Raw genomic sequence first — 9,850 nt, forward strand, 5'->3', positions numbered from 1 at the left:
ACCACTGATCAGATGATTAGCATGGAAAGATATTATTATATAATCCTAATTGTAGTGAAGGTCACATCACTCATGTTTAGTTACCTGCTATGTAAAGTTTCTGGTACCCAGAATTTACCTTTCTAAGTTTCTATTAGTATTATTTTATATATCAAAGAGAAAGCATGGATTAGATGTCATAGATGGAGCTTTGGTGGTTCTGTCTCTCCTCTTTTGCTCCTACCTGGCAGCTCCATAGTCAACATGCTTTGCCCAATACTATCCCTCCTCTGAAGATGTCAAAACCAACACTGTCTCTCTAACTTTGTGTCCAAAACTTCCCTTTGAATGGTTGAACACCAGGTATTTAAACTTATTCACCATCATTGCCTCTACTCTTTGCAGCCTCTCCTTTCCACCTACCTCACTCCCATTCACACACACATCTATTCTGCCTTGCCTCTACTTACTTTCAGACTCTTATTTCAGGATGTTTTACATTTTGGATGTACTGCTGTGGAACTTTAAAATTTAACCAGTGCTGATCATCTCTCTTTTGCTGATTTGATCACCCTCAGTTGTACTACAGTTGGGTCTATATAGTGAATTAATAGATGTAAGCACAATGACATGAGTGAACACGATAAACTATATTGCCAAAAGTATTCGCTTTGCTGCTTTCACACATACATGAACTTGGGTGACATCTCATTCCATAGGGTTTAATATAATGTTGGCCCACCTTTTGCAGCTTCAACTCTTCTGGGAAGACTTTCATGTCCTCTAATTAATGGCAGAGGTTGCGGTCAGGACTCATCCATGTCTTTATGGACCTTTATGGAAACCCATTACATGACGTGTTCTACACACTGTTCTTGAGCTAATCTTAAGGCCACAGTAAGTTTAGAGCTCTGCAGCAATTGACTCTGCAGAAAGTTTAGACCTCTGTGCACCACTGACCCCACTCTGTGATTTGTACTCTCCTGAAAGCAGCCACAAAAGTGTTTGGAACACCTGAATTTAATGATTTGCATGGGTGACTGAATACTTCTGGCAGTATATTGTATATTTTGATACCTTTCCAGAGGTATTTGTAGCTTTGGAGAACCACCTGTGCCAGCAGAAGCAACCGGGATCATTTCCATAAAAGCAAACCATGCAAAACAGAACGTTTGGGGTTTATCTGACAATCATTAGTGAGATGCTTGCAGTAGCCTCGCCCATATTCAACTGACGTCAGTGCCTCCAACTTTGGACCCAGCAGTTTCGTGGTGCACAGTAGATAAACTGAAATACATTTGCCATGTGACATGCAGCAGCCAGTTAAATATTTAGTGTAGTATAATATTTCACATTCTCTTCACTGTAAAAGAGTATCAGTATTCATCTTTGTCTCATAATCCTTTAAAAAATGTAAAAACACACACACACACACTACAGGTAGAGCACCAGAAAGCAATCGTCTCCACCAGCCCAGTTCTATCTTCAAACACGTTGTCCAATAACCACACAGGAGAGTCTATTCGTCATTTACTCACCTCTCCTACGTCAGCAGCTGAGAGATAAAAACACGTCTGTGTCAAACAGTTACTTATGAGTATGTTTGCAGACCTTGCGGTTTGAACGGTTTAGAAAAATAAAGACAAATGATGTCACAAATGTACAAGAGACAACAAGTTTGTTAGTAAAACTGTTTCTAACAGTTCGATCAGACCAGAAATGCAGCATTTTTTACAGACCGTGTTACAGATTTTATTAAGACAATGACATCATTGAAAGTAAAGATTAAAAACAAACTGAACTCCACAACCTGCCATCATAACACACTGTTCTGACGAGATTCAGCTACACGTATTCAGTCACTGGGTTTTTCAGCCTGAAGCGCATGGATATCTAAATGTGAATAACAAGATGACAGCATTTTTCCCCTTCTTTTTAAATATCTTTATGTCATCATGCAGGAAGCATGAAAAACTGTCTTTGGGGAAATGGCGGTTCCTATATTTACAAATTGTACTGTTAAGTTTTGGTTGGCTATAGCGCACACAGATACAGATTATTTCTGAAGCTCAAGAGCAGTTTTTGTTGTTTTCATTTGCAAATTTAGGCTTGTTGACAATTCATCCATAAATAGTGAACATAAACTGCAATTTCAGCAACTTTATTGGCAAATGGTGGCAAATTTATATTGGATTTGATTGTTTTCTTATATTTGTCGCTCCAGACATTTTTGACTTTTGTATTCTACAAATAAACAAACTTTCCTCTCTCAGTGCTTGATAGTGATACTCTTCACCTCTGTGAAAAAGTGATAGGAATCTTTTCCTCCCTCCCTTCCCACACCAGAGTTCTTCATTCCTCCAAATGGGAGGTTCAGATCTCTCACCAGCCAGCAGTTGGTCCACACCAGACCTGCTTGTAACTGCTGGGCCACCCTGTGAACCTTCCCCACATCCTTGGACCACACTGTGGCTGACAGACCGTAACGTACACCATTGCCCCTGGCAACAGCTTCATCCTCAGTATCAAAGGGGCTGATGCAGGTGACGGGACCAAAGATCTCCTCCTGCATGACACGGGAGCTATCAGATATGCCTGTGATGACCGTTGTCGGCATGAAGTATCCAGACTTGTTGCGCTGCGGGAGGTCCAGCTTGTCGAGCCCCTCACCGCAGTGAATTATGCCACCTTCTGATTTGGCCAGGGCTATATAGCTACGAACCTTTGGATTTGAAAGGAGACATTTCAAACTATAGCACATCAGAAATCGAAACAACAAGTGTTCAGTCACATTCTGCATTACATGTAAGCACCTTCTCCAGGTGTTCTTTACTGATGAGCGCTCCATTTTTGCTGCTGGGGTCAGAGGGGACACCAGTCTTCCACTTCTTAGCCGCAGCCACAAACCTTTCCAGGAACGCCGAGTAAATACTCCTCTCTACATAAATCCTGCTGGTACACAGGCAGACTTCACCCTAAGAGGAGAAGAAATTGAGAAGATAAAAATGGAGGACTTCAGAAAGTTGTTTTTTGACAACCCACCTTAAGACAAAAAGTTGGGCTGTGATTGCCCCCTTGTGGACAAACTATGTTATTACACCCTCAACACATACAGAAGCTCCTGTTACAGATAATCACCGTCATTTCATTTGCATTAAGAAGTTCAATGAAAGAAAATTTGAAAAAAAAAAATCCTGTTAAGTATGTATTAAAAATGGACCTTCTGGGCTTTGTTTTACAGTTTTTTTGCACACCGGCAATTTATACATATCAAATCAAACTCATCAAGTTAGGTTGTGACGGATTCTGCAGTCTAACGTATATTTAAAACACCCACCGTCACATTTCAGTACAAAAAAAAGATTAACTTTAACACTTCTAAACTGACAACAAACATTTCCAGCTATGATCTGGAGAGCATGAGATTAATAACCTTGTAATAAAGAAATGATTTCTTGAACTTTTCGTTCTGTAAAAATGTGCTTCACTGCTGCACATTCCCCAACAAATTTCCAGTTAAAATAACAATCTGTGGACACAGAAGCTCAAAAGACTCTCGGGCAGCTGTCCTGTCAATTGAGTTTATAATATATAAAAGCCAAAACTAAAAGTGATGGTACCCATAAATAAAATTAATAAAGCTAAACAGTCCTAAAGAAAAAAATATCCTCAGTCACATTTTGTCTTCACCTGATTGAGAAAGCTGGATCGGACGGTGGTCTCGATGCACTGGTCTAAGTCTGCGTCAGCAAAAATAATAGCTGGGTTTTTGCCTCCCAGCTCCAGTGAGAGCTTCTTACAGTAGGGGGCGCTCCGCTCGGTAATGCGCTGGGCAGTGGCTGTGGACCCAGTGAAGGAGATTAAAGGGACCTCAGGGTGACTAACAAGCGCGTCACCGGCTCTTGGACCACTGCCAAATACGACGTTGACGACACCGGGAGGAACACCTAAAGAGATGAAGACGATTGCAGACCACTAATTAATTTCGCACTACAGTGGTCCCTCGCTGTAACGCGGTTCACCTTTCGCAGCCTCGCTGTTTTTTGTGTATTTTTCCTTTTTTTTAAACAGCGCATTATGTTCTGCGTCCTGATTGGCTGAAGACAATTTCAATCAATCTCGTGCCGTGTGTCCTGCGCAGTACAGAATGCGTTCAGCTTGTCAAATTTACATAAATCTTCGTTCGCTAGCATGTATGCATAGTATGTTTGTAAGTTTTCTCCCCAACAAACACAAAAATGTCGACGAAACGTTTTGCGCGGTTTCATTCTATAATACTGGTTATATTTTTCTACGAAGGTCTGAACTTTGAGTGTTTAAACGAGAGCAAAGTGTGAAAATGTTCGTGCCTGTCTGAGAAAAGTGTATAAAGTGTGTAGTGAGGGGTTTTACAGCCTCAAAGCATCTATAATAATTGTAAAAAAATTAAGTTGGCTCCTTCGCGGATTTCACCTACTGCGGGTTATTTTTGGAACGTAACTCCCGCAAGTAACGAGGGACCACTGTACTCATATCTGTTCATTATTTGCAGATTTAAAAAAATACCTTAATGAGTTATGTTTTTTGCTTTGCTTTAACTCCATCTGCATGACATTGCACTGTGGGTCCTGTAGTCCTACCTGCTTGCTGCATCAACTTGCACAGCATCCAGGCGGTCACAGAGGTCATCTCGCTGGGTTTGGCCACCACTGTGTTGCCTGCAGCGATTGCAGGTGCAATCTTCCAGGTCAGAAGGTACAGGGGCAGATTCCAGGGACTGATCAAACCAGCTAAAAAACACACCAAAGGCCATTTAAGAGCACATACACAGGACAAATGGGTCATCTGAAGGTTTCACTGCAAGCAGCCTAAGTGCTCACCCACTCCCACGGGGCAGCGGACAGTGTAGTTCAGGCAGCCCATGTGGTCCATTGGGCTGCAGTCGGTGGTGTGGTGAAGCATGGATGTCGAAAAGAAGCGGAAGTTGTACGCTGCCCGGGGAATATCCACAGTCCGTGCAGCTGTTATCGTTTTACCTACAAAGATTCTGAAGTGAGCATCAAAGGGCAAATGAAGCAGTTGCCTACACATTTTTGAGACAGAGTACAAGATTAGACATTCATGAATCAGTATTTGATTAATAAAAAGGGATTTCTGAGCCACTCGTTTCTATTCCTGCATTAGTGACCTGATTTCTAAGGTGGCAACATATAAGACAGTCTAAGCAACCTTGGTCTTTGGACTCAGCTTGTGCAAACTCCTCAAGGTTGGCCTCAATCAGGTCAGCCAGTTTGTGGAGGATCTTCGCTCGCTGCTCTGGGCTGCATGCGGACCATTCGGGGAATGCTTCTTTAGCTGCTGCCACTGCTGCATCCACCTGCAGGCATGAGATGACATATAAGCAAACTGCACAATTAAGCACGATCACGTCCAAGAATAGAGCTTGATTCCACTTTGAGAGAATACGCAGGATTGTTTAAGTGACATTTTATTGATACACTCTTAAAATCTTAAAAAGCTGATCCTTTATATTAATTTCTAAGGAGTTCAGAGGACTTAAGAATATTGTTAACTACAATAATATGTACACGGATGCATTTCAACAAAACACTACATTTTTGAAGAAGGTCAAACATGAACAGCTGAAGTTAACTGATGTGTTTAATGATTACTTGATTGCTTGCTCTGCAAAGCTCAAAGGTGGCTTTTTCTGAAACCACATTTTATGCAACGCACTAACCTGAAACCTCAAACCTCATTCAGAAAGTTTGTTCTGTTCATCTCTTAAGTCCCTGACACGGAAGAAGTCCCTCGGATGAGTGACAAAAATTTCTCCCAGTGATAATGCAATGTCTAGATGAACACAATAGACTTTCTGGGACTTTCCTACCTGGATGATTAAGCATGCATCAAAACACATACACTAAAATGTACTAATATTGCTGAGTCAAAGGCCTTTAAATCTGACAACAGGATTTGTAATAACAAGCAATCCAACTCGATGCAAAAAATATTCTTGTGCAAATGTTGTGATATTGCAGCTTAGTACAGAAAAAAGAAATTGTATTTAAATAAGACAGCTCTGCAGAAAGCTGTCAGTCCAGCCTAATGCAAACACACAGCAGGACTTATACAAACATGTCTAAACATATGCAAGGATTCATTCAAATCTCAACCTCTTGGTTTTGCAGATGGTTTTAACTTGATCCCCCACCTCCTCCTTGCCACTGTCCGGCACTTTGCAGTAGACCTCGCCAGTTGACGGGTCGTAGGAGTCGATGTAACTCCGACAAGAGACGAACTTTCCTCCGATGTAGTTCTCCAGAACCAAAAGTGAGCGCTCTTCTGACGTTTTCGACATGCTTGTTAATTACAGGCGCCAAAGTAACACCAGTTCACTTCCCAGAGGAAACGATGACTGCACGTACTGCTAACCTGACAAACACTGGACCTCCAAAGGAGGGGCTTACTCTCTGATGATCCTATTGCCTAACTCTTTATCAGACCTTATTCACACAGATCTTTGAGCCTGAAAGAATAAACACTTTTTCTACACACAGTATCTTAAAGAGAACCTTAATTAATATCATGGCAAAATGTCTGCTCAACACAAAGTTCAGATAGTTAAGATAAATGTGGCTTTCCAGTGTTCATAGACAATATTCAAGCATCTGAGTGACTTTAGGTGTGTTTAGAAAAACTGCAGAGGTCTGAAAAGTTTGTTTATTCTCACAGGCTGCTTCATATATCATAAAACTGGGTGATCTACTCCTGCTGGTGGTTAAATGAATGAGGTGAAGCCGTTTTGTTTCAGAAAGACGGACACAAAATGTCAGGTATATGTCGCATGACACTATTTACTTGTCTATAAGTTTAAATGGACATTGCATGCATGGCCTCACAATCTTGGATGGGTCTTGGAGGTCTAGGGCAGCCGAGGGATGTCACTGTACCCCCTTAGTTGAATTCTACTGATATACTTCAAATTATAACTATAAATTACACTAATTCATACTTTTTAGTCATAAAAAAAACTTAAACATCCACACCCCTCATAAGTTTTTGCAGCGCTAGCTCAATTTGATCATTCAGTTCACAGTTTAGTGCATAGGGCTTCTGAGGCAATCATGTAACCGGTATGACTGAGGAGGAGACCAAGAGGATGGATCTATGCAGGTCAGGCTTTGGGAAATACCCTTCATGTCTCTTTGAAACTAAAAAGAGGTCATTCATCAGCTTGCGTAGCTCTAAAGCATGACCCTACTCGCAAATAGCAAAGCAAAAGGAAATGTGTTGGTTCACAGTCAGCCGCCAAGTCCAAACGGTGAGTTTAGTGATACCTGGAGAAGAGATGTCTCTGCTATTTTGCCTTACAGACGGACATTTTTGCACCTTTATAACTGGCTATATTTATGTGACTGTACAATGTGTACATGGTTGTAATCCAACACTGCTAATATCTGAACCTCAATGAAAAGATATAACTATGTGTTTTTTTAAACAAAAACAAAAAACATTAACATAATTTACAGCACCTAAAGTGCTTTCAACTGTATTTGTGTACACAACTCCTTGAGGAAGTGCTGATTCAAAGGTGACTGCCCACGAAGCCATCACATTACTCATCCACTTACAGAGAACGTGATTCACTATTATGATATGAGCCAAAAAACTCATACCAATAACCAAAGTTCTCATCGTTTTCCTACTCCTGGTTTTTTTTTTTTTGTTGGTTTTTTTTGCAGCACATATATTTTCCTGTAAGGTGAGTAGCGTGTCTGCGTAATGACCACTAACATCCTGTGGCAACTAAGCAACTTTCACGCTGAGTTGCTCGCTAGTGCAGGATTTCTTCCTGAGGCCTGTGAATGACTTAAAGATCACTTACTGACATGGACACCAGCTCCATGAAGTTAAATCCCAAAGCATACATATACAGTTTACACCTATGTAGTTCATTATAATATTTATGTACATTCATTTACAGTGGGGCAAAAAAGTATTTAGTCAGCCACCGATTGTGCAAGTTCCCCCACCTAAAATGATGACAGAGGTCAGTAATTTGCACCAGAGGTACACTTCAACTGTGAGAGACAGAATGTGGAAAAAAAATCCATGAATTCACATGGTAGGATTTGTAAAGAATTTATTCGTAAATCAGGGTGGAAAATAAGTATTTGGTCACCTCAAACAAGGAAAATCTCTGGCTCTCACAGACCTGTAACGTCTTCTGTAAGAAGCTTTTCTGTCCCCCACTCGTTACCTGTATGAATGGCACCTGTTTGAACTCATCATCTGTATAAAAGACACCTGTCCACAGCCTCAAACAGTCAGACTCCAAACTCCGCCATGGCCAAGACCAAAGAGCTTTCGAAGGACACCAGGAAAAGTATTGTAGACCTGCACCAGACTGGGAAGAGTGAATCTACAATAGGCAAGCAGCTTGGTGTGAAAAAATCAACTGTGGGAGCAATCATCAGAAAATGGAAGACATACAAGACCACTGATAATCTCCCTCGATCTGGGGCTCCACGCAAGATCTCATCCCGTGGGGTCAAAATGATCATGAGAACGGTGAGCAAAGATCCCAGAACCACACGGGGGGACCTGGTGAATGACCTGCAGAGAGCTGGGACCAAAGTAACAAAGGTCACCATCAGTAACACACTACAACGGCAGGGAATCAAATCCCGCAGTGCCAGACGTGTTCCGCTGCTGAAGCCAGTGCATGTCCAGGCCCGTCTGAAGTTTGCCAGAGAGCACATGGATGATACAGCAGAGGATTGGGAGAATGTCATGTGGTCAGATGAAACCAAAGTCGAACTTTTTGGTATAAACTCAACTCGTCGTGTTTGGAGGAGGAAGAATACTGAGATGCATCCCAAGAACACCGTACCTACTGTGAAGCATGGGGGTGGAAACATCATGCTATGGGGCTGTTTTTCTGCCAAGGGGACAGGACGACTGATCCGTGTTAAGGACAGAATGAATGGGGCCATGTATCGTGAGATTTTGAGCCAAAACCTCCTTCCATCAGTGAGAACTTTGAAGATGAAACGAGGCTGGGTCTTCCAACATGACAATGATCCAAAACACACCGCCCGGGCAACAAAGGAGTGGCTTCGTAAGAAGCATTTGAAAGTCCTGGAGTGGCCTAGCCAGTCTCCAGACCTCAACCCCATAGAAAATCTGTGGCGGGAGTTGAAAGTCCGTGTTGCTCGGCGACAGCCCCAAAACATCACTGCTCTCGAGAAGATCTGCATGGAGGAATGGGCCAAAATACCAGCTACTGTGTGTGCAAACCTGGTAAAGACCTATAGTAAACGTTTGACCTCTGTTATTGCCAACAAAGGTTATGTTACAAAGTATTGAGTTGTATTTTTGTTATTGACCAAATACTTATTTTCCACCCTGATTTACGAATAAATTCTTTACAAATCCTACCATGTGGATTCATGGATTTTTTTTTCACATTCTGTCTCTCACAGTTGAAGTGTACCTCTGGTGCAAATTACTGACCTCTGTCATCATTTTAAGTGGGGGAACTTGCACAATCGGTGGCTGACTAAATACTTTTTTTGCCCCACTGTATATTAATGTAAGTATCCAATCATCCAGTGGCATCACCTTGTACAGTTACTCATGTAGACATGATCAAAACAATCTGCTGAAGTTAACTGAGCATCAGGATGGGGAAGAAAAGGGATTTAAGTGACTTTAAATAGGGCATGATTGTTGGTGCCAGACATGCTGGTTTTGAGTATTCCAGAAACTGCTGATCTCCAGGGTTTACAAAGGATGGCCTGATGGAGAAAATATCCAAAGCAGCAGCTCTTTGGGTGAAAATGTCTTGTTGATGTTTATCACAATAACTCTACTTGTTACAATCAAA

General features: G+C 41.6%; 1 protein-coding gene across 1 annotated transcript; it reads right to left on the reverse strand.

Annotated features, from left to right (window-relative positions):
* Nucleotides 1-1,788: 1,788 nt before the first annotated feature.
* On the reverse strand, nt 1,789-6,319 carry aldh8a1 (aldehyde dehydrogenase 8 family, member A1). The gene is made up of 7 exons (XM_005745632.1): nt 6,173-6,319; nt 5,188-5,335; nt 4,839-4,994; nt 4,599-4,748; nt 3,670-3,926; nt 2,793-2,954; nt 1,789-2,701 (listed from the first exon to the last, which is right to left on the reverse strand). Exons 1-7 carry the CDS (start codon nt 6,317-6,319, stop codon nt 2,249-2,251), a joined length of 1,473 nt encoding a protein of 490 aa, XP_005745689.1. The 3' UTR covers nt 1,789-2,248.
* Nucleotides 6,320-9,850: the final 3,531 nt, after the last annotated feature.

The sequence above is a fragment of the Pundamilia nyererei genome, unplaced genomic scaffold (assembly GCF_000239375.1).
Source record: "Pundamilia nyererei isolate P.nyererei 1_Seehausen unplaced genomic scaffold, PunNye1.0 scaffold00161, whole genome shotgun sequence".
Classification (NCBI taxonomy): domain Eukaryota; kingdom Metazoa; phylum Chordata; class Actinopteri; order Cichliformes; family Cichlidae; genus Pundamilia; species Pundamilia nyererei.

Excerpts from the sequence above, each read along its gene's own strand:
- aldh8a1 (XM_005745632.1), bottom strand. The coding sequence starts at position 6,319 with ATGTCGAAAACGTCAGAAGAGCGCTCACTTTTGGTTCTGGAGAACTAC. Across the intron at positions 4,749-4,838 it reads CCGCTGCCCCGTGGGAGTGG|CTGGTTTGATCAGTCCCTGG; the intron begins GTGAGCACTTAG and ends TGTGTTTTTTAG. Across the intron at positions 2,702-2,792 it reads GTAAAGAACACCTGGAGAAG|GTTCGTAGCTATATAGCCCT; the intron begins GTGCTTACATGT and ends TCAAATCCAAAG.